This window comes from Spea bombifrons, chromosome 1 (assembly GCF_027358695.1).
Source record: "Spea bombifrons isolate aSpeBom1 chromosome 1, aSpeBom1.2.pri, whole genome shotgun sequence".
Taxonomy (NCBI): Eukaryota; Metazoa; Chordata; class Amphibia; order Anura; family Pelobatidae; genus Spea; species Spea bombifrons.
In genome coordinates, this window is record NC_071087.1 from 143,960,998 (window position 1) to 143,986,475 (window position 25,478).

Genomic DNA, 25,478 nt, shown 5'->3' on the forward strand with positions numbered 1-25,478 from the left:
AAAGGCATAGTCTACTGCTCCAAGCAGCCTCACCAATGAATATTTAGTATTTTAATATACATTTTTGTACCTGTAAAATAAATACCATATTGTCTCGATTATTACACAGTAATCAGGGTTTAGATATTCTTAAAGTCTCTCTACCTTATCTGCTGACCACATCTATGCCTCTGTCTCCTTTCCTGCAGCTCTTCTTTCTCTCTTGTATCTTCTGTCTTCAGTCTTTATCCGCTTCTTCTGTCAAGCAACCCGGCGCACTTCCACAAAAGGGCAGTGTTTCTGGGCACAACTGCTCCCACGATTGGAGGAAAGGGGAGAGGCTGTCCCTTTGACTATACTCAAAGAAGCTAGAATACTGCTGATAGATTTGCAGAGAAAAGCAGAGAAAGTTATGTCCTTTTGCAGCAGCGCGCTGGGTGGCTTGATAGAAGACACTGTGACAAGTCGACAAAGACTGAAGACAGAAGGACAAGAAGATGCAAGAGAAGAAGTAGCGAGACATTGAGAGAGTGGGAGAGAACGTGAGCCTTCTAGTAATGCAAGTTTTTTTTTTTTTTTTTTTTTTTTTTTTAATTACATTTTCTTTCAATTAGCACAAAAATATAGTGGTGTGACTTATAATCAGGAAAATATAACAAATTGTCAAAACGCAACAATTCCAGGACAGGGGTGGAAAGCGAAGGTCCACCAACAGGTAGGTAAACGAGGAAGATCAAAAGAGACCCACACAAGGGACAGATGTCAAGCTGAGACCAGAAAGAAAGATCCCCATAAATGCAAGGTCATTTGGAGGCTGATCCTGTATAGAAGAACATTTGCTTCAAGCTGTGTTTTTGGGGGAATTTAAACTGTTTGTATTTGGTAACAGTTTACAGAGGTTGCTACCAATTGTTCAATGCATAAAGCATGTACATACATCAGATGTTTACTGGGTTCTAAATACATGATGGCCATATTTCTGTCACTCTTGATCGGGACAGGTGGACAGACTGGCTTTGGAACTTGAAAAGAAACGGGATTTAAGACGCGTAATAGTTCATATTGATATGGATGCGTTTTATGCAGCAGTAGAAATGCGAGACAATCCGGAACTGAAAGACAAACCAATGGCTGTGGGTTCAATGAGCATGCTGGTAGGACCAACACTTTTTCTCTCTCAATATTTTCACAGCTTTGTGTATTATAATTAATATTAATTTTAAATTATCTTGTTTCTGTTTAGTCCACATCAAACTATGCTGCACGAAGGTTTGGGGTACGAGCAGCTATGCCAGGCTTTATTGCCAAGAAACTCTGTCCTGATCTCATCATTGTTCCTTGTAACTATGACAAGTACCGTGCTGTAAGTTCTGAGGTACGTGTGACATTGTCCAACCTTATGAATGGCACCTTACAACGTTTGAAAACGTATGTGTGATGTTCTGATGTAAAAGAGATGTGTGATGTTCTGATGTAAAATTGGAGATTCTGATAAATAAATAAATAAGAATTATTGGGTCAAACAGCAGATTCCCAGAATTAAGCTTTTCTCAAAACTTTAAAAATATGTACCACTTCCATGTAGAGGTAAAAGTGGGGTACCATCATACACAGCCAATGAGTGTAACAAGGACATCCGGGGTGGAGTACTTCATCATCTTTCCCAAATAAAGTTGTGTTTTTTTTATGTGGCTGCCAAACTGCTGTGAATCCAGTGTAGATGGTGGTTGCATGTTCATGCTTTGATATCACTACTGAGTCCTGGCATTAAAAGTTTGCAAATGGCCAACTGAGTTCACAGATTCTCACAGTGTTGTGTCCCTGTATTTTCTTAATTTGTGCAATTTAGTACATCACTGCATAAATCACACATCTGAATAACAAACATTAGAACACAACCCAATGAATAAATGCTAGAAAAGGAGAATCTTCACTACAAAAAAATGGTCCTCATAATATGGAAGCTCTCATGTATGCTTGCCTTACATATGGAAGCTGAGAGTATGCGGAGCTTAGCCTAAGAGATGAGACTAACCAAAAATGGTTTCTAGACAAGCGGGCTAGGCAGTAAAATGATTTTAATGTGCGTAGAAACACTGGAAGGTGAAAAGGCTGACTTTATAATCGCCTCATAGGTAGGGAGGTCCTAAAATTCGAAATTTTTATCACAGCTTGTGTCCTTACAAAGCATCACATACTTCTCTGTATTACATAAGTCTGTAATTTCACTACTACTACTATTTTACTTAATTTTCTTAACTTACTTATTTTATTTTGTAAAAACATACAATATGAGTAATTAAATACAATTGTATTGTAGTAGAGTGGTTGTGCCAGAGGAAAATTAAATGCAGTACAGTATAAACATTTCCATGAAGGTAAAATCCAGCAAAAGTCAAAAGGTTAGCAACAGGGTAGTAGCCCTGTGGAGGAGACGCATAACCATATGCCCCAAATGTTGGGAAAAGATTTTGATGTCATGACCTAAGGCTGTGAGCCGGTACATTTCTACTACTTCAGAGACTCTAGCCTTGACTACCGTTGGGGTCGGGATAATCTGGGTGTTCTAGACTGTCGCAATGGATCGTTGGGTGGCTAAAGCCACTCTTGCTAAAAAAAAAAATTAACTTTGGTAAAATCAGGGATGGGTATATTTATTTTTAATGTGTTTTTTTTTAATTAATAATTGTATGAAATGTCATTCAAATGATGTAGCTTCTGCTTTCTTTTCAGAAAGTCTCCAGAGACTTTGACCACACTTTATTGTAAAAAAAATTTTTTCAGGTTAGAGGAATCCTAGCAGAGTATGATCCTAATTTTCTACCTCTGAGTCTGGATGAAGCCTATTTGGATATTACTGACCATTTAGAAGAAAGACTAAGCTGGCCTGAAGAGAAAAGAAAATATATCATTAGAACGAGCAATGCTGCAGAAGAAGGAGCTCTTCAAGGTAAATGAAATTTGAGAAAAATGTCATTTTTGCATTCTTTTAAAAACTTGAAACTGATTGTGAATTCAGAACGCATAGAAAAATCAATGGTAGTGATTCAATTTTTATCGCGGGTAAACACACATGTATCTTCAGAGGACGCCAGTTATTTTTAAAGTTTAATGGCGCTGTAAGTATGATACTGTCATTTATTGTTTTTAACTGTGGCCCAAAACGTGTACTATGTTAATATAGAGTTAATAATAAGTATAATACATATAATATAACTATATACGTATTAATGTGTAGTTTATTTGTACGGCTTGCAGAAGTACAGGGTGCTGTATAATAAAGGCGAGGTATGTAGTCGTATAAAAAGAAAAATAGTCATACGGTCATAATGATCAGGTACCCCAGGTTTACATTATTATTATTTATTGTTTTATATAGCGCCATCAAATTCCATAGCACTGTACAATGGGAACATACTTTAGGAAAGGAATGTGAATATGATCCGTAGTGGATTCATTAACCCTTTTTTTGTGTTTGTACGATTTGTCTTACTAGGTCTGTTTCTATACATTGATTATAGGTGCTGAACCTGACCCATTACCTTGTGATGTTGCTGAACAAGAGCAGTGCACGTCTCCTGTGCTTTTTGACGACAGTCCTCCCTTATTTGTAGACCAAAACATTGCACTGTGTGCTCAGGGAAAAAAAGGAGCAAATGGAGAATCCAGGTTGGAAAACATAGTTGTCTTTGGCTTGTCGGCTGAGGAAGCTGTGAAAGAAATTCGCTTCCGAATCGAACAAAAAACCACGTTGACTGCGAGCGCAGGTATATCGTTCATCATCTTCCTAATAATTCCAGTCTAGACAAAACCAAAAATACCATGCCTATCAGATTAATTCTTCCAAAAAAAAATGATTTGTAATTTACGAATATAAAATGTCAAAATCTTGTATTTATTTATCGCGTGAAAGTAACCTTACTTTAATGTAATGGTAACGAGGGATGAGATGAAACTGATGTTACACACAGCAACACACTCTTAAGTACAAAATATTTTGGGGAAAATGCTTTTCCACCTGTTTGCTTTTGTTTCGAATGTAAAAACCAAGCAATTATTTGGGGTATTTTTAATCCAAAAACACCAGTCTTGTAATCCCAAGAAATGCATGTGATCCTATGTATGATCTCTTTTATTGTCTTAGTTGGTCTTGATAGTACTAGAAGGATGGTGGATTTGCAGTAACTCCTTCAAATGAAAACAAAACTACGAGTAGTTTAAGCTAAGGCGTTGTGGTTGCGTCCCGTGATAATATATTATGTTTCCCACTGCCAGCACTTGGTACCACTAGATGATACATGAAGTGGAGGTTTCATGAGTCCCAACATTTATTTCATCCATTTATCGAGATGCCTGAAATGTAAAAATTCATTCCAATAGCTGCATGGGAATGGTTGAATTACGGCCCCTTTGGACCAACAATGCCTCTGAAATTCTAAATGGAACTAACTCTGAACCGATAAGTCAATTATAATTAGACACCAAGCCCATGAAAAGTGTATCTGAATCTCATTACACGTTTTCGTTGATTTTGTATGCAGGCATTGCTCCAAATATGATGTTGGCAAAGGTTTGCAGCGACAAGAATAAACCAAACGGGCAGTATATTATTCCACACGACCGGCAGGCTGTAATGGACTTCATTAAAGATTTGCCAATTAGGAAGGTAGGAGACACACATGCTTCCCCATAAAATCAACAGCTCCTTTTTCAATCTCACGCATACACATGTTGTCACTGTTCATGGAGTGATGGACGTGATAAAGAGCCTTTGTAGGCCTGTAAAGAAGTTCCATTAAAATGAGCCATTTCCAGCTGCAATAGTCATTTACATCATTAACAATTTTCTGCCAATGCTGAGCTGATGCCACTTCTGGACATCTTCCGAATGTGAAGGAGTGTAAGCGTGATGCGTCTTACATCTGCTGACCTAAATTTCCTTGGCCGACCACTGCGTCTACGGTCCTCAAAATTTCCTATTTCTTTGTGCTTCGTCATAAAAGCAGGGATTCTGATTGCAATAGTGACCCCTGAAAAGAAGGGGCATTACTGTCCCTTTAGGGGTCGGCACAACACAGCAGAATCTCTCACAAGGCATGATGATTGCTGCTGGGTGTGACAGGTCTGTAACTTGTTGTAGGTCCCTGGAGTTGGGAAGGTGACGGAGAAAATGTTAAAAGCTCTGGGAATTACAACATGCACTGACCTCTATCAGCAGAGGGCGCTGCTGTCACTCCTCTTTTCTGACACCTCCTGGCACAATTTTCTGAATATTTCTATGGGCCTTGGAGCTACACATATAGAAAGGTAAGTAATCATTTATTTTCATTATATCACTGTAAATTTATGTTCTCTCAAAATAAGAATATTCTCTGGAAGTATGATGCCATCTATGATTCTTATCACAGTTGTATCCCACCTTGTTACCCAAGAAAGCTTGGACCTCTTGGTCTCAAGGCTAAACTAATCATGTTCCATTGAATCTGGAATACCAGAGCCCAGACTATTCTTTGGATCAAGAAGCTCTAAAATATTAATGTTATTCTATTTATAGCCCTGTATGCCATGCTTTTCTAAAATAATATCCAGACCCCTTTTGAAGGCACCTAATGTATTTGATAACGCCACTTCCCTTGGCAGTGAATTCCGTACCTTTTTAATGTCCTTACTGTAAAGAAGTCGAACTCTCCTCGGTAAAATGAGTACTGGGCACTAAGAAGTGTTGCAACACTGTTTCTCTTTTTTTTTTCTTATCATTCCAGGGATGGAGAAAGAAAAAGTATGAGCACAGAAAGGTATGTCAAACTGTACCCACCTCCACAGAAAGCTTATTCCACTTCATAACGAAAAGCAACATATTACCCAGTGAAATATATACCCTGGGGTTTACTCACTTAGTTGGGGTTGGCTGGAGAGTTGTGGTTTCAACTTCTTCATGGTTGTGGTAGCACTAAAATGTCCTCTCCTGCCTAATGTTTTCTGTCTCCAATTCTGACAGCACCGACTGGGTTGTACTTATTTGGGTGCAATGTCTTTCGTATGAGTCCCCTTAAATTTTGCATTTTCTGAGGAATGTACGTTTATCGTGGCTTACACTTTCAGGACCTTCAGTGAGATGAGTGCCCCAGAAGAACAGCTTGAATTATGCCAGGAGCTTTGCAAGGATCTCGCACAGGACCTTTGCAAAGAGGACCTAAAGGTTTGTGTCTACTATTGGAGGCCAAGACCACACAGTATGATTAACAAGTAAAAGTGAAGCTTGGTGGGGTGTGAAGCATATGTAGTTGATATAAATTATGGCACCGTTACAAATGAGGGCGTAGCACAGATCAGTTTACTGAAATAAACAATATTTCTTGAAACTGAATTAAATACAGTTATAATAAAAAGGAAAACAAAAAGAAAACTTAAAAAAAAGAACTAAGTAGATAACAATTATATTTGTGCTGAAGGTGATACATCCTTTACCATGTCCTTACATTTGAAATATAAATATGTACTACAGTGATGTGCAAAAGTTTTAGGCAGGTGTGAAGAAAATGCTGTAAAGTAAAAATGCTTTCAAAAATAGATGCGATAACAGTTTATTTTTATCATTTAACGAAATACAAAGTGAGTAAACACAAGAAAACTCTAAATCAAACAACTATTTTGTGTGGCCATAGAGAAATAAAAATAAAACTTATAAAAATACCCCAAATGTACTCTGGTACCATGAAAGGGATTGTAGGGTAGGGGGAATAAAGAAAAATCATTAATGGATGGATTCTAAACAAAAGCACTAAGCCCTAAGGATCTATCTCAATGGCCGTTTTAAGGATTGATTTCAGTTATGTTTTAGTGGTCACATTTTTGCCTATAATTAACTACACATTATTCATGGAGTCCTTACATCGCGGACCTTCAGAACATGGTGGGACACCACTGATCTAGACAGTGATTAATCAAACACTTGTATTTTGATAACAGATAATCACTGGAGTCTGGAGGACATGAAATAGTTCATATAACCCAAAGCATAACAAAACAGAGATCTTTATTTGTATTATATAAGTACCATTCCATGATCATTTCCAGATGTAGAACCAGGAAAAATAATTTTAGGATTTTTCCCCCCCGTTTCTTTTCCTGTTTTGATTGTTCTAAGTACTTTTGTGTCCACAGTCCTTTCCTGAGTCCCTGGTACTGTGCCTATTAGTGGACAGATCTCCTGAATCGTTTTAGAATTCTGGGTTGAATTCTAGGGTATTTCCTTTAAATAATGAATTCAGTCACTGGGTGGGACGCATATTAACAACATGTCAGGGGATTATATTGTCTTGTCTGGCAGCCAAAACCTACACACACAGATTCCTCGATAGTATTCAATTTCACAGCGCAGAACTTTTCTTTTACTATTTTATTTTAGGGAAAGACTGTAACACTGAAGCTGAAAAATGTGAACTTTGAGGTAAAGACTCGAGCATCCACAGTTACATCTGGAGTTTCCACAGAAGAAGAAATATTTTCTGTTGCTAAAGAAATTCTTAAGGCAGAGATCGATTTGGCTGCACCTGAACCATTACGCCTTAGGCTTATGGGTAATTCATTGTGGTTTTTTTGCTTTGTTGTTTGTTTTAAGAACAAAAACTAGATGAATATTAATATTTTTACCTGAAGACACAAAAGGGACTACATCATAGTCAAGCTTTTTGCAACTCTGCAAAATATGACGGCGCTATATAATCCAATAAATAACAATAAACTATTTCACTTAATCCTAGAAGACAATAATCAAAGTGCCTTTTTTAACACCCCCCCCACCACATGGTGTGTGTTCACTAATTATGTTTCTTTTTAAGTAATTAACAGGACAAAACATTGGCAGGAGACTGATCATAAATACATCTCCTGTATAAGGTGGCTGCCAGATCCTACATCTTTCTGGTTTAGTAGATGGAAGCTCTGTTCTATGATGGCACAGATCTTTATCTGCTTTTTACCCCATATCCGCAAACAAAAACTGAAGGCACTAATGACACCCTGTGAAACTCTAAATTTTAGACCCAATTGAGGCATGCATGAAATCAGGGCAACAAATCTCATTGAATCAGAAAAATAGAACAGGCCAGAAAAGTGATGCGAGATTTAAAGCATATAAAAAGCATTGAAAATGTTATCTCAAATAAAAGTGATTAGATTGGGCTCCTGGTGTCCCGAGCATACCTGTGTCCAGTCCCAGCCAGTAGCCCAGTAAGCGTTCTAGATGCTCTGTGGCTTAGCTATGCAGCTTGAAGCGACTGGGAGGCTCTACAATGCCACCATGGCACAGAATTGATACCTGGTGAAACAGGGTGGCCACATAGTATCATAATCGCTAGGCTGCTTTAAAATGATTGAGACCTTCAAAAATGTGATGCTTTTATTATTTCTCATACTGTATTTTAAGTGGAGAAATGCTTCAACTTGGCTGATTATATTTATCTCTGTCTTACATTCGGCAGTGAAAATTATGGGATAAAGCTAATTTCCTCTCCCTATACAAACTCAACTCCTACAACAAATATATTATTGATCTTGTCGAGCCCTTAAGATTGCTTCAAATACCCATGTTGACTGCCAGAATATTTTACTAATGGAAATGCATGCATTCATTTTACTACAGCCAATATTACAATTAACCAACTAGTCAACTGACCTGTAAACATTGCGCAAACACTCAACAGGGGATTGCCCAGGGCCCAGACATATTTGGAACTTTAACCCCTTAACGACAAAGCCCGTACATGTACAGGCTCAAAATGCATTGTTTTCAATCGGTTTAGGGACCGCCCATTGTCCTTAAGGGGTTAATTCCAATTACATGGACCAGATAGTTGATGCTTTTGAAACACATTGTTTTTCTTGTAGTCAATTGTATTACTGAAGGACATGTGCTTTCCTGGGCCACCTGTCTCAAACCCTCTTCTGTAGATTCATGTAGGTATAGAAACCTACATATTAGTGATGAGCTTTTGATCATTCCTTATTCTTATTTTAACTTTATGGCAAAGCCAGTGTTACTTTGTGATTATATTTCCGCAATAACATTTTAATCATTTTTGGTTATAGGTGTAAGAGTTTCAGGATTTCTGTCAGAAGATGAGAAGAAGAATAATCAGAAAAGTATCACTAGCTTCCTGTGTCCGGGTAAAACCGCAGGCAGCAATTGTGTAAAACCACCAAACAAAGCAGATCTGGTAGTGGTGAGCCAAAATCCACCAAGAGAAAGCTTCTTTAATCAGAAACGGGCAGCCAGGCAACTCAAAATGCAGGAGCCCCCCACACAGGAGCCAGGGGTTCCCAACGCAGAGGAGAAAAAGAAACCAGTCTGTTCTGAGCCGGAAAGCGAAGGATCTGTTTTACAAACGAAGAGTCAAAAGGCAGATCTTATATGCCCAATTTGCTTTATAAAACAAAGTAGTTGGGATCTTGAAGGGTTTAATGAGCACATTGACAAGTGTTTAAGTAAGACACCCCTGTCCAATGAAACACTCAATGAAGGTGAAAATGTTGAGGTTTCAAGGAAAGGGGAAAGTGATATTAAAAATAATGGTGGCGAAGACTGTGTTAAATACATTGGAAGTAGTGATGTCCATACAAAGAATCTAATAAACAAAATTGTGGCTCCAAAACCATTAGAAGAAAGAAATGGCAGTAAGATTGGCTGTGAACAGGATCTGAAGATTGGATTTGAACAGATGGACCATAACCATTGTGCCTTGAGTATGGAAGATACACAGAGTGGCTACCAGATAGCCCATGAACATGTTTCATCTGAGATTCCGCCAGAAAATAATCAGCATGGTGATAGTATATGCCTAACAGCATCTGTTTCCATGGAAACAACAATACTCATCTGCCCGGTGTGTAATTCAAAGCAAAATACAACAGACCTGGCGGCGTTTAACAGACACGTGGATGTGTGTCTTAATAAAGGCATTCTAGAAGAGCTCACAGTGGAAACTGGTGTGAGAATAGATCCTACCATCTCAAGTCATCAACATGCCAGTGAGTATCAATATCTACCAGAATCTTATTAAAAGTGGATTTGTCACTTTCCCAAATACTATAGTTCTTTACACTAAAGAAAAGCTGTGTAGCATTAAAGTTGCATACGTATGCCTGGATGTAGTTATTGTAGTATATTCAAATGTGAATACGTTCTGCAACAGCTCAGGTTGTTTAAAAGGTTATTAAAAACAGATGCCTGCTAGGAAGTGTCGATGTGCAGAGGACAGATTTCACGTCTCGAAATAAGCTTTCTTTTTGCCTTTTGGGCTTTCGTGACAAGAAGATAGAAAACACATTATACCAACTGGGACAATCTGACAAAGGACACTTTTTTTAAATTGTCCCAAATTATAACGCATACATTTTGCAGATGTGGTTACATTCGATGCATTGTGCCCAGTGCGCTATATGCGAATTATCACATTTCCTGTGTGTTATATAGACTAAATTGAATACTAACATAGTAATTAAGTGTGATACTCGTGTTTCTTGTGTGTACTACATGGACACTCCTTAAACAGGAGAAATTGTAAGTATTATACACCATATTTAAAGGTTACAAGGTAACAGGAGCTTGTGGATTGTGCTTTCCCAAAGCATTTGGCTCTTGTGAATAGGCCGCTGTCCATGCTATCTGCACACGAGCCTACTAGACAGGTTAGCCTACTAGACAGGTGCTTTAAAGTAGGAATTGGTTGCTTTAATGTCATTTAAAAATAGACCTCACTATTCTCTTAATCTATGTATTATCATTTTGTGACAGTAACTGCTGGTTGACTCACAGCTTCCCTCGTTTTTTAAGCCTTTGAGACATCAAAAAGATCACCTTTGTCTCAATTTTCTTTCTTTCTTTCTTTCTTTCTTTCTTTCTTTAAATAGAGAATGGGAGAGAAGCGAAAGCATGAGGCTTGGTAGGACACAGTAATTCTACGTGGTTAGAATACAAAGGGGTTTATTCACTAAGGGTATAGTTTTTTGTTTTTAACGTTTCGTTACTTCTATATTCATTATGAAGGATCAACACTAGCAAGTTTCTCCAGCATAAAGGGTATAGCTGTATAATTCAAAACTCAGTGTATGACTGATTTAACTATACATTATACAGGGCCAGTCAAGTTCTTCTCGCAGCTGTAACACACTGTAATTGGCACTTTGCAATGCATTGTGAAGTGAAAGAATGAAACACAGCTATCCTTCAAAGTCATCCGTTAACTCTTCCTTTAGTGAATAAGCCCCACCATTTGCACTTAAGCCTTTGCAGCTTGAATAAGGTGCTGCATTGGAGACTGTTTTCAGTTCATTGAAGCGTCCTTCTTTCAAGCGCCTTGACGGGTAAAAAGATCAGCCTAGCTGTTCCTCTAAATCCCCTACATATGCTATTGCGTATTGATCTTTGCTTCTCTTACAGTGCCCTATATCCAGGTTAGACTTTTAATGTGAGATGAAAACAGGTAATCACGTTGTGAATGTCCACCCATGCCAACAGAATCTGGTGTCTCATTACCGTGTTTTGTATATATTGACCCAGAAAAGGATAAAGCTGACATGACAGCTGCTTTTGTCAGATTTTCTGGGATTGATCATAACATCTTGACAGCGGTTTGATATTTATAATAGTTTTCATTCCTATGCAAAGAAGCAGCGACAGGCATCTAGTTTCAATCCAAGGAGGAAAAAAATAACCTGCGGTAATAGTCAAGCTGTGAACGTTTTGATATTGGATGGATGCATCCAAACCCATAACACTGTAATGATGAGAGCTGCCCCAGGCGTTCTTCAAGGTTCTCTGATTAAATCTCTCCACAAAATGAACAAGAAAGTATTTCATCTGGAGAACGGTCAGGGAGCAATGGTGATTAAATAACATGCTTAGATCTTTGTGTTTCCTAAAGCACCTTAAAGGGGAATCGTACCCACAAAGCAAGCAGGCAGTCAGAAGCATAGATGCTTCTATGAAATGTACTTTTTTTTCCACAAAATTTAAACCTTATGACAGCATTGTGCAATTATTATTTTTGTGTTTATAATTATTTCCATTGAATTAACTATTTCTTGTCTCAGGCAGCCCTACCAAAGAAAATACTTATTTTTTGGTCTTTTGTGCATAACGACTCACATCAAAGATTGGTTGCATTAAGCAGCCGATCAGTGGCTGGAAAGCACGTTTTATACAACTCAATGGATACTTTTGCACACAGGCACTGGAGCCGGTTGGTGGTAGGTAAACCACATGTCAGGAGTTATGTTTAGCCAAACACATATCCTGCGGGGCCGGGTAGCTGGGGGACCAGGAAAAGGGCAAATGCATATGGGGGGTATTCTGCAGAATGGGGAACATAAATTTAACATAAATTTAAAGGGACCGTTCAACTATATCACTGTACAATGAGTAAACAGGACATAACAAATAACGCATAGCATAAACATTTTGATTTACAGAAACAAAAGGTAGGAGGGCATCATTAAAGTGCATACGATTGGCAGTGTCCCTTTTAAATGTTAATTTCCCATAGCTATAAACTATAGATTACATATAACTGTGTTTAAGCATATACCCGGTAAGGCCCCTTTAATTCCCTTTATGAAATGCATGTTTTCAAGCTTTGTAGTATTTAGTGTTTGCTATGTTTTTAGTAACGTGATGCATCATGCAGGGCAGGAGGGGGAAAACTGGGCACAGCACTAAATTTAAAGCAAATGTCACTGCAAACGTTAGCTGGTTTGCCCCAGAATGGCACCAGTTTTTACTTGATAAATATGGTCTGTTTTGAAGGAACTGAACACGCAGAGCAAAGCATGTAAGATTCTACATTTTATTATTCAGAGAACAATAAAATATAAAGGTACAGATCCGCTGAGCTTTATCGTGTGATTCTCGTTGACCATAATTACATTCCTTGGGCGGTCTGCCCAGGACATACAACGTCCAATGGAAAAAAGATGTAGACCGGCCAAGAGTTCTTTGCTGTGTTTAATTGGAACATTGTAAAATGTTAATGGATGTTTCCAGTGCTTAGTGATTTGTGACTATGTGTTGATGCACAAAAAGCTTTCTTGACAGTATTAAGAGCAAATACATTAAAAAAACAAGTATTACAGTTAGTCAAGTCTTGCAATTGTTCCTCTCCCCGTCCTCTTGTCCATTTGGACCCCTTCTGTCCTATGTGTCCATTTTCCTTTCCACAACACATGTCTATTTTGTCCCGGTGAAGAACACCAGTCCATGTCTTTCTGTTCCTTTTCCACTCCATACTCTTTGTCTCCTCTTTCCCCAGTATGTCCGTACCTTTGTGAAAGTAGCTGCCTAGTCTAGCAGCCGGTAGCTTGGCTGTAATGCGTCAGGGATAGGCAACTCTTCATCATCACAACTGTGCTCACCATAAGGCTTTTGGGGTTTGTGGTGTTGTGTCTGTCTCAAAGTCAGCCCCTTCATTACAAGTATGATGATTCAGTGGGTTTCATGAAGTCATACCGACCAAACCTCCCTGATAGTGAGTAGAGTAGAACAACTTGTTAATTTAGCGCTAACAATGGTTTGTATGACATCTGCCGATTCCTTGTGTGTCCTTGTCATACTAATTGATGAAAAAAATGAATATGGTCACATCTCACACAACCGAACAATGAGTGATTGATAATGCAATACATGTGTTTAAGTTTCATTTAACAGATGTAGTGACACGGCATTAAATTGCATTTTGTGCTTTTGCTGCCAGTATGTTAGTTGATATCCCTGCTTGAATGCAGATGATTCAATTTGGTGTATTTTTAAAATTAGTCAGTACTAATAATTAGTTACCACGAGCTCCCGGACTAGAGCCATTTGGTCACTAAGTAGAATCTTTGAGTTTATACAGTGTCAGCTTATTTAGAAACTGCCCAAGAATTCTCGTAAGACATTAATTGAACAAAAGCCCCTTTGCGTACTTGCTGATGCTCACGTGGAGATCCCGTTTATTTATGCGTTTCCAATTTCCTTGTCAGACTATTTCCTAAAAAAAAATGTAAAATGTCTGTTTTATGTATTGTCAGAGGAACTAATAAAAATAATAGAAATACTATTCTCCTTGAGCATAAAACCCAGGGCTTTATATACATGTCGGTCGGCATTGATAAAACCTGGTTTATTCTCATTTTGTTTCAATCAACTTCCTTCATCTGCAGACGAGGACTCTACCATCGCCATCAGTCGTGGAATTTTGGGTGACTTCTGAGTAGATTCTTTTATAGCAATTTGAATCCAGTCCGTTCCTCCATAGACTTTATTAGTCAAATCGTTCATCTGGCTGAGCCATTCTCTTGCTTCCCGCAGGCAGTGTGATAAGGAGTCGGGGGTTTGCCTAGTTGATTAGGCTAATAAAATAAAAAAAAAAAAAAAAAACATTTTAATCGGCAACTAGTAATTTCAAAAAAAAAATTGTGCGAGTTTCCCTTTAACAGTGAATTTTATGGGCAATGATGCCAATGCCGGCTAGCTTACAACTGATTACTGAATGTAGAGTAAGGGGGTGGTTTGGTTTATAGTATTTTTTTTAAATATGGCCATATTTATTGCCTTTTTTACTTAATGCTTACTTTTTAGCTCATTTATGTTTAAAGCAGGGCTCGACAAATCCCAGGCGCCAGGTCGCCATGGCGACAGAGAATTTTGTCCTGGCGCCTAGGTTTTGTCAGCCTCTTACATCCAGAAAAAAATGTGGATGTAAGAGGCTGAGTCACCACGCGGGGGCGCTGCTGCTGCCGTCTGCCCAGGAGTCTGGGCAGACAGCACAGCCACTCAGAGCCCGCCCCGAGCCTGAGATCACTCCCACGGAGTGAGCCTGTAGGCTGAAAACGCGGTTGCTGCAAAACCAGCAATCGTGTTTTCAGCTGCCATAGGCAGCTTCAGGGAAGGGGGTTGTGTGTTGATTGGGTCCCCACACAAGAGTGGGGATCTGACACAACACCCCCCTGCTGCCTGATCGCTCCATGAGAGCGGCAGTGCAGCATTAACCCCTTCAATGCCGCAATCGCGGCATTTAGGGGTTAATTCCCGTTTTGTACGGGGCTCTGCTGCTGGTGGTCTGCCTGGAAGCCCAGGCAGACCAGCAACAGCAAAAACGAGCCCCCACAAGCCCTTTGATGATTCCTGTTGGCATGGAAGCCTACAGCAGTCATCAGAGAGACCCCCCCTGCAATGGCTGGTCTATAGACCAGCCATTGCGTCCCAGCTGCCAGAGGCAGCTTCAGGGACAGGGGAGAGGCTTCTTCGGTCTCCACATGAGTGTGGAGACCAGCCCCAACACCCCTCTGCTGCCTGATCGCTCCCTGAGAGCGACAGTGCAACGTTAACCCTTTCAATGCCACAATAGTGTATGACACATTTGTGGCATTGCAGGGGTTAACATTTACTAAATATCAGTAAATGCTGTGCTCCAATGGAACATCAGCATCGAAAGAGTTAAAAAAAAAAATTAATAAAAAAAAACAGCACTTGACCTGGAAGTCCAGGGTGCTTCCAGGTCAAATGCTGTGAGTTTAGTAAGTGGGCTGATGATGATCAGATCACTCCTGACCAACTGTACGTTTAAAAAAATCCTGGCTCCTAACTTTTTTACCTGGTGCCTAGATTCACAACAAATTTGTCAAGCCCTGGTTTAAAGTAATTATTAAGCGTTTTAGAAAGTGGTTATAAGCCGTTTTAGATAACATTCGGTGAATGATTCCTTATGTGGCAGAAATGCCAGTCGCCGGCCTGAGCGGTTTAATGGATTCAGACCGCCGGGGTGTGTTCAGCACAATAGGATTATTTTAGCTGTGTAGTTGTTCTCATGCATCATAAAGCCAATGAATAACAAATCCACATAGAAAATTGTAAGAAATGTTTATGCTTTAGGGAATACACAAATTGTGATGTCTGGATAATGGTATTTTCTAAAGAACGGTTATATTGATTTTGAGTGCTGTGTGCAGGACTTCTGCCTAATGACTTGTTGGTGTGATCAATCCTGATCTTCCAGGAAATGTAATATATGAGATGTGCCAAACGCCATACTTACACAAACACCGTATTCCCACATGTTTCGGAATTGCTAACTTGGATATTTGGGGATTTAACCATTGCGATGTGTTTCCTCATTTGTAAAAGAGAGCTATGCTTAATGTGTAGCTGTCACTTTCCCCAGATCTTACATTAAAATGACAAAAAGCCTAAGAAACCCATGGAGTAAATCTGTGAATTATGTTTCTGGATACCGACGACCGCTATTTATAGATTAGAAACCCACCTAACGTGTATACTACCTCTTAATTTCCTTATCTTGGGATCTACATGATTATTCTTTCCTATTACGATATCCCCCATGTAGTTGAATGCTGATTGTGGTTGGCTGAGGCACTCCTTCTAAGAGCGAGTTGGAGAAGGAGAACTTCAAGGCAGGAAATGTTTCATTGTATATTCACCACAAAGCTTTTGTGAAGTAGAGTGGTTCCTAATTATTATTGCTCTGATTGAAGAGGAAAACCTGCAAGCCGTAGCAAAGCTGTCAAAAACCTGACGACCAGTAAAAGTCCTACTTATCCAGACTTCTTAGCATGTGCAGAGCCCAGTTATAGAATGTGACATTTTGAAGTTGGTAAATATGCTATCGGGAGTTATAATTGATGAGAAGGGTTATTATCATCACCTTTACTATAGCATTACCTTCATACCAATCTACTTTGGAGATATAGCCAGGGTCTGTGAAGCCAACATTACACCCCCAGCTGTTACAGAGAGCAGCGAGTGGAGCAATAAGAACAAAACAGGAGCACTTAGATGTCTAGAACAAGGCATTAAGGGTATATTCACATAAAGTGGGCTTCTTATTAATTATTTTAAAGTGACAAATCCACTATAATTCTTTAAAATCCATACTGTGTTAATATATTATTATTATTATTCTCACTTGTCTTTATTTTTAAGACTCACGCTCCCATATAATTATTCCTTCCTTTGCTACAATAATTATACTTCAAGCATCCGTTTTGTATTACCAATATCTTTTTTATATATATATATTTTTACACTCTAGGAGTTATGGGAAAAGGGAATCAAAGTAATACCACCCAAAGGAGGAAAAGGTAAGATGTGGAATGAATAGCCGTGAGATTTAATTTAGAAAACAGATCGGAATGCATAGCAAATGATGGCTTTATTTCTGCTTGTAGAATAGGAGATAGTACAGGGGATATTATTGTAAGAACATTGCAAAAGAAAACACTATTTTGAGCAAGGTGGTATACTCAAAGAACAGTTAATGGTCCCTGACAGCCCTACTAGGGTAGAATGCATATTAAAGTACTCTTTGAGGCACCTGTATATAATACACACATTTTCCCTAATTTCTACATGTACATGTAGGCTCAGGATACGCTTTCCTTGCGTCCATCAGGTGGTGAGATGTTTGGTCTCCTGCTTCCTTCATTAGCTGGAAAAACTGCATGAGTTAACCCATACATCTTTTTTATTTTTTTTGTTTGCAGGCCAAGTGTGACTGACCAGAATCCAGTATCTAAAAAATCCAAACCAACCAGTTCCACAAAGACCATTGACAGATTTTTTAAATAGTTCTTTAAGTGTGTATGTAATTTTCAGAAGGTACTTCAGTGCATTAGATCCAGCAGTGATGATAATATCACCAGCCAAACAATCGGGGAAATTTTTTATAGTTTATATCTTGGACTTCTGCGACCAAATTAGTATTTTTTTTTATATTGTTAAAAAATATTTACATTTTGCTGTTATTTGTGAAACTAATGTGTTGTTTGATTATAGATGTGTGTTGTGTATTTTTTCTCCTTATGAATTGGAGAGAACAAAAGAAATGTTTTTACCAACAAAATGATATCATAAAACCAGTGACTGTTGACCATTGGTTGGCCATCAGTGTATATACTCACGTATGCAGGATGCCTAGTCCCTGAGTTGAGTATACTCACAGCCTCTGATATATGGTAGAGAGTACCCATCATGGCGTCCTCTAGTTCTCTTAAAGCAGTTTGCACAGTAATTCCTCTTGAAGGAGAATGAAGAAGATGATCTAAAGGCAGTTTCCTGGAATTCACAATGTACAAAGTAATATACACAACCCGTGCCAGTAGATGTAGTACTTACTTGATCATCATTTTAAAGGCTTCAGTGTAATCTGCAATAATGCACAGAAAAAATATATTTTATTGTTATTGTACCTTGTAAATGAATTGTAAACTGGTACCTTACTATGTGCACTGTAGCTTCAGAAGATAATTCTGGGAAATATTTATTATAAATTATTGTAGAACTTGTTTTAAACCATTTTGACCCATAGCTTACCTCCTCTGGCACTGAAGTGATGCTTTGGCAAATTTGTCTCTTCTATTTCCTCTACAATGATTTGTCTAGTTTGGTGTATTTATCTTTTAAACGCTTATTTATAAATATGAATAAATAAATGCAAACTGTATGCAGAGATGTAAACCAATGTGCAATATATATGACATTGGTGGAGAAGTTTTTTCAACAGCTAAATTAATAATGTATAACATATGATCTATTTAACTTTTACTTGATGCAATAAAGGTCTTATGAAGATACTTGCATTGTGCTACGCCTATTTGTACAGTAGAAGTGATATCTGGTTGGAGTGTTAAAAGCCACAGAATGTGGGGGAATCGTGATAACTGCAAATTAAAATTCATGACAGCATGAAACTCTTACTTTTTACATTCTAATATATTGCTTTCATTTTTGCACAAGCAAAACTATTTTAGAATGTTTAAAAAAAAAACAAAAACCAATTATTACCTGTCACGCCAGCCACCAGGTCTCCGCCGCTCCGGTCCCACTTGCCAGAGTACCGGCAGCGGGTACCTCAGGGGCAGGGTCCTGATGTTGCTGCCATTCAGCGATGCACAGCAAGACTTTCTACACAGTGCTGCAGGTAAGTGGCGGGGAATCCTCTTCTCCTGTGGAAGTCATGGGTGACCTCCATGGGCATGTAGTTTCTTAGCACAAATAAGAAAAGGAAAATTAGCACAAGGAAAGGCAACACTTGCCCATGCAAGGGCTGTCTTTAGTCTCTGGGTGTTATTCCCTTGTCCTTAGTCATGCACCAGTTTCCAGTTCCTTGCCTTGACTACATGTTTGTTTTAACCTGCTGTACCGTCGCCATTGGATTCTGAACCGTGTGCCAGACATCTGCCTTGCCTTGACTTTTGTCAAGCCCTGCTGTTCTGCCTGGAGGCCCTGCTCCAGCTAAGTCCTGACAACGATCTTGAACCATGAGGCTCAGCCTCTGGAGGACCACAGTGGCTGTCTAGGGACAACCAGCTCTAAATTGCGGATCCGAACCCTGACACCTTTACCTGGTGTGACACAAAGGTTGTTCTGTATCAACCAATGTAATCATTGTGCTGATTGGACAACTCCATTGCTTGCTTTAAGACCACATTTGTACCAGAATAACTTGCCATTTTAATGGAGGCAACTACCTAATAGTAAAACAAATGGGGCAGGGACCCAGTAGAAGGACACTATCACTTTTAATTAATTCTGACAAAAAGTAAGGCCTCTTGGTTCTCTAACCCTTTTTTTGCCTCTAGAAAAATATTTTCAAATTCATTACTTTTCAGGGAGGAATTTAATTTTCTAGATTTTTTTTTTTTAACTCTTCTGTAAAAAGTTTTTGTATTCCATCTCTGCCCACCTAGGGAATACATACTTTATTTGAACTGTCAGGAAATGTCTCACCCCATATAAAGGAGTATCCAGTATCCACAATGGAAAATAAATATTAGCTCTGAGTAAAGTAGGAAATCTGCCATTCATCTCTGGATGATCAAAGGACAGGAAAAGATTAAACAACATCAATGAACTAGGTTGCCTTATTTTAGCACGTATTAATGGTAAATATTCATCGGTTGCAGAGAACAGCAGTCCCTGCAGGACACATGAGTTTCAGCGTGAGTGGTTTATTAACATGGAAAGTAAGGGTGTCCTGCCAGGCCCTCATATGGCTGTTAAGGCACCAAAACATTTTGCAACAAAGAGCTGTTATTACTTTTAATATGTTACTGCGGCTTGGGGTTATTGCTGTAACTGATTACTGTCTTGCAGGTTAAAGGGACATCCTTTCTTTAAAATGGGAAAAAGGTGAAAAATACTGCAAAATTGTATTGACTTTTTGTTTTTTAATTATTAGCTGCAGGCACCCAATAGGCTTGCATGTTTTAAGTGCTAGGCTTCAACACCGAAAAGGATTGCACAGAGATGCCTAAGGGCCGGACTGGGTTAGCTTGATTCAATGACCCATCTAAACTTTAACTGGTGTCTGCTGTGGTGAAAAATATGTGTTTGACTCCAACTGTCTGGCAAAACACCAAATAGTAATCATGGAGTCAATAGGATACAGTCTCTTCCAAGTGATTCAGTGGGATGTGCAGGATATTTTCACATCAAAAACAGGCACAAGCATCAGCAGCTACATCCACATTACTGTTTGCACCACATTGGCTGTGATGAGCTTCAGCCGTGGCATCAATCTGCACTTACATTTTATTTAATGTTATCAAGCGCACAGTGGTTTAGAAGTGTGATTAGCAGACAGGCGCAGAACATGTGTGTGTGCACTTAAGCAGCGATTCTCCTGCGGTTTATTTCTCAGAGCTGTTTGACAAACTGGCTTGACATATTAAACTTTTACGGTATATGGCAGGCCTTTCGTGTTAATAAGTTATAAACAAGATTCAGGTAAGCGCAATATTTAGTTTGGACAGACTTTATGGGAAAAGAATGTTTATCAAAATGTAAAACATAATAAGATCATAAGATAAGAACCAACTAGACCATCCAGTTTGTCCATGTTTGATACATTTTTCCCTCAGTGATCCACAGCACATTTTGTGATCATTTTCTATTTTTTTCTTCCTCATGTTCCAGTATTTCCATTTTTCTTATAAATGCTGCCCTTTTAAACTATAAAACGATGGTATTTTCCTGCTTGTCAGTTTGTTCAATTTCAGTGGCATTGCAGGACTCCTGCAAAGACTACCATTAAGAATTAAAACCAAAAAAACAAACGCTCACATGCTGTTTTATATGTTGTTCTCATGGTGTTTTGCTGCTGAATGAGGGTAAAATATTTTAAACAATATCTGGTTTAAAGATGTGCTCCTTTGGTATAGTCTGCTAAAGGAATGGAGTTACAAGACAATAGGAGATGGTTTTGGTGGAATGATTTTGTTGCCTCCTCTGATTTTTCTCCCACTACTCTGTAAGATCTCCAGACAGCTAAGGTTCACCTCATCCATTTAACTTTGTACTAAGATGATTCTAAAGATTATGTGGTATTACCTCTCTGCTTAACCAAAGTTTAATATACCATATTTTCTCAATTATAAGACAAGGTTTTTTTCAGAGCAAATGCTAATCGAGGTCGTCTTCTAATCAGACCTCAAATAGAGGTCTGACTGTGAGACTAAGATCCAGATCCCCGCAGCGCTGCAGGGGACCTGGATCCTCCTGTCTGATAAGCTCAGAAGAAAAACCGGGACCGGCGGCACTGTGTCGTCCCAAAGCGGATCCAGTACACTCACCTCTTCAATTTTCTGGAGGAGGCGGGGCCTAGCGGGGGTCACACAGCGTAATCCCATGGGAGCTGCAGTAAGTGCCTGCTGAGGCATCGCAGTGAGTGAAGTTCCTTAATTGCTTGAGTGGGTGTCTTGGTTTGGAAGTGTGTCTGAGTGGGTATATTAGTGTCTGGGTGTGTAAGTGTCCCCCTATATGCCACTCTGTCCCATGATATGCATGGGACCCTATATGCCAGAGTGGCATATAGGGGGTATAAGGCATTTCTGGAGGCAGAGTGGCATATAGGGGGTTAAAAGGCATAACATGGGGCAGAGTGGCATATAGGAGGATAAAAGGCATATCAGGGAGGCACCTTTTTCAGTTTCCTTTATTTGTTTTCCTTATTTTTTTGCATTGCTTCACTGGAATTTATCCTTTAACAAATGTTGTGCTTACTCAGTTTACCATTACAACAGCCAATGATTCCTTTTTAAACATGTTTAACATAGGAGATTCTCCTTTCAGAGAATTGACTGTTCTGTTCTAATTAGGGATTCATGTACTCTTGCTATATAATATTGCCCTTGTTCACACCTTTTGATGTGATTTTATATTATATATGTTTTCTGTGATTTTCGAATAAACAGAGATTTAATATAAAGATATGATTCTACAATTTTCTATTCTCCACTTTCTCTCTAACATCCCAAAACACACACAACCCTCTCTAAACATTTCATTTTTCATCCTGGACTCATGTTTTATTGTGATTCTGTTGTAGAATTGTAGGCTCATTCCAGCAAGGTCCACTTTACCTTTTGCTTCTGAAAGTAAAAATGGTTATGTACTATTTGTTATGTACCGTTTACCCATTGTACAGTGCTTCAGGATATGATAGCGCTTTATAAATCCATAACTAATGATAATATAGAACCGTCAAACCCTATCTGCTAATTCAAACATTTCTGATGATGTCAGATACTTTTGAGAATGCTTTACTGCTTTATAGACGAAGGAGCCTTGGATGGACTTACTCTCCTTTCTGAGATATAAAAAAACTATGTTTGAATTTGTTGTAGTACAAAGAACCACGTATAAGGGTTATGCTGAGCATCTGGTGTTCTATTTATTCTGCCTTGAAATTTAGTTAGATTCTCTGTTAATGGAGTTAAAAATCTATTTCTGGTTTTAATGTAATTTTTGTTTTCATCTATGAGTGGGGTTGTATTCAACAGGTATCCACATGAAATAAATTTGTTTGTGATAATAAATTACATCCCCTAGACCGATTGGGCCCTGGTAGCTTCTACCCAACTAAGCATCAGCTGGATAATGCTGATACTGATGGTATTTGATGGGGTGTATCAGCTTATTGAGTTTACTCATTGGCTCATTTGTTGTCTTTCCGTTATGTGTTTTGTGTATTCCCTTTCTGTTATTGTGTTTTGAAGATTGGATAGTGCACATTAGGCATGTTGCCTATTGCTAGGCCATACTCCTCTGTGGGCATGTTGCATAGAAATGATCATAGTGGGCACACAATGGCCATCAAAAGCAGATTTAAAGTGCATGCCTTTCCTCGACCTGTATTTTGTCGACCTCTAAATTAAAAAAAAATCCATGTAAAAGTAAAATCAGGGTCTAACCATCCCACTGTGCTCTGTCTAAGCCCCACTAACCCAATACTCAAGTAAATGTGCTTAAAAACCTAAACTCATTGAGTGCAATGGGTGAGGTCAGTTACGCTCTGCTGTCCCCTGTGACTCTGGAATGGATAGCCAATGATAAGAAATACATTGAATAAATAAGAAAACTGAGGGAGTCGGTGTATGCTTCGCCGATTATACTAATCCAAGTTCCCACCTAGAAAGTTCCACCTTGTGCCAAGTTCCAGAATTCTATCTCACCTGCCAAAATAACTTTATCATCCATCAGAACAGCTTGAAGTTCACCTGAGAGTACAGAATAGTAAATCACTGAGACCAGCACATTGCAGTCACTTTTGTGCCAGAGGCGTGAGCAACTTGTTGTTCCCTCTTTGAAGTTAAAAGGATTACCTTGTGTATATTTGCAGTCGCTGCTAGTGAAAAGCTGTCAGCGGCTAGAATTAAGGTTTTTCTTGTGAATAGATTTGCTCTCGGTGTGAATGCTATTAAAATAAAAGTCACGACAAAAGGTTTTATTGTATTTTGTATGTTTAATTTAAGGGGTGGTCTACTGCTGCCCTAGGTTGAGCGTAGGGTAACTGGAGGCAGATCGGGCTCCCTGCTCCATGATTCATTTTCATAGAATGTAACTATACAAAAAATGCAACGTTAAAGTCCAATATGTCTGCCTTCTACCTATGATGCAGAAACAAAGAATGAAGTTAGTGACAGCATGCTGCTAGTGGATCTTTTGTGTTGAGCTAAAATGGCTAGTGTCCACGAAAAAAAACATATCCTTGCTTAGATGCAGGGATCAATGACTGATCTTACATGTACCCTGCTAACAGAAAATGTGAAATAAGTGAAATAAAAGCAAATAGACATATACATTTATTTAAATAAATGTGTCTCTTCTGTTGTCACTGATAGGACAGCGCCACCAATGTTATATGCAAGTGCATTATTTTACATTTATCAACATTAAACTGCCTCTGTCACATTTTGAGCATTCTTCTAATCTACGTAACTCAGTTGCCATTTGGCTTATTCGACCAGGAATGTCTACCCTGTTGCAGACCTTTGTATCACCTGCAAAAATAGATACTTTACCATTAAGATCTTTTTTTGTAATATTGCTAATAAAGCTATTAAAAATTATGGGTCCCAATGCTGATCCCAGGGGTACCCTAGTAAGAACAAGACCCCCCTCTAAATATATACCATTAACTATAGCCTTCTGTCTCCTATAACTCAACAATTGCCTTATCTATATAATTATGTTAATAGCTAAATGAAAACACTGCAATTTATGTCAAATGCCTTACTGAAATCTGAATAGGTTATATCTACTGCTCATCCCTGGTCTATTATTTTAATTACCCAGTTAGTTTGACAAGACTCAAAAGAAGGCTAATCTTCCTTATTAAGCTGGATACAGCAGTTGGTTTAGTAAAAGATAAATCCAGATAACGTTTTCTTATCGTATAGCAGTACTGTTTTATACGGTTTTGGTTATGTAAGTGTTATTTCTCTTAAACCTTCCCCAGTGTTTCTGCATCACGACCGCAGTACATTTAGGGCATCCTGATATTCCTGACATTCTACTATTCACCAGAATAAGGCGTCTCTTCACTTTCTCTATGAGATCAGGTCAAACAAGTTTTAAAGGCAACAGATCTATAAGAGTTTTAAACCTAGTTTAAATAAACCACATTTAATAAGGCAATGCAGAGCCACGAGTATTATTTAATGTGATGTCATAGTTTTAGTTCTAATAACAGTTGTGTGTGATTGTTATACAGGGCAATATTATCATGCATTGTGTTAATGGCATGGTGTTATTGTATATAAAAACCTAAATTATTTTTATTCTATAAGCAAAATATTTTTTGAATTTCTTGAAATTAATTTGACCCTTTTTAGATGGAATCCATTATCAGGGGTAGGCAGCCAAAGGAATTGGTGTCCTTGTTATTTTAGTATAAATTTGTATCACTCCTAACATTTCAAATAGCCAAAGATGGATACTTTTGTTCTACGGGGTACCAAAAAAAAATGGTTACATGAGTTATGTGACTTTGTTTTTATTTTTGTAGCTGAGTAAGGAATTTAGAAGTAAAACACATTTTATTTATATAATTGCATTTCTGAACACATTCTCTGCTGTTATTATATTATACAAGATATTTCATGGCTGTGGAATAGGAAAATGTGACATCGGGGGAGAAAAAGAGGCATCAAGGGATTTTGGAGGA

At 38.5% G+C, this 25,478-nt stretch overlaps 1 protein-coding gene across 2 annotated transcripts in view; it reads left to right on the plus strand.

Annotated features, from left to right (window-relative positions):
- POLK (DNA polymerase kappa) overlaps positions 1 to 17,638 on the plus strand; it is a 38,384-nt gene extending 20,746 nt beyond the window's left edge. For both annotated transcript variants that reach the window (XM_053447955.1, XM_053447954.1), the window contains 12 exons: positions 981 to 1,133; positions 1,223 to 1,354; positions 2,764 to 2,929; positions 3,501 to 3,746; positions 4,521 to 4,645; positions 5,120 to 5,286; positions 5,742 to 5,774; positions 6,082 to 6,178; positions 7,388 to 7,559; positions 9,070 to 10,008; positions 17,064 to 17,112; positions 17,515 to 17,638. In XM_053447955.1, the coding sequence (XP_053303930.1) occupies positions 981 to 1,133; positions 1,223 to 1,354; positions 2,764 to 2,929; positions 3,501 to 3,746; positions 4,521 to 4,645; positions 5,120 to 5,286; positions 5,742 to 5,774; positions 6,082 to 6,178; positions 7,388 to 7,559; positions 9,070 to 10,008; positions 17,064 to 17,112; positions 17,515 to 17,599 (2,364 nt within the window). In that variant the 3' untranslated portion in view covers positions 17,600 to 17,638. The remainder of the gene's footprint in view (positions 1 to 980; positions 1,134 to 1,222; positions 1,355 to 2,763; positions 2,930 to 3,500; positions 3,747 to 4,520; positions 4,646 to 5,119; positions 5,287 to 5,741; positions 5,775 to 6,081; positions 6,179 to 7,387; positions 7,560 to 9,069; positions 10,009 to 17,063; positions 17,113 to 17,514) is intronic.
- The last annotated feature ends 7,840 nt before the right edge of the window (positions 17,639 to 25,478 follow it).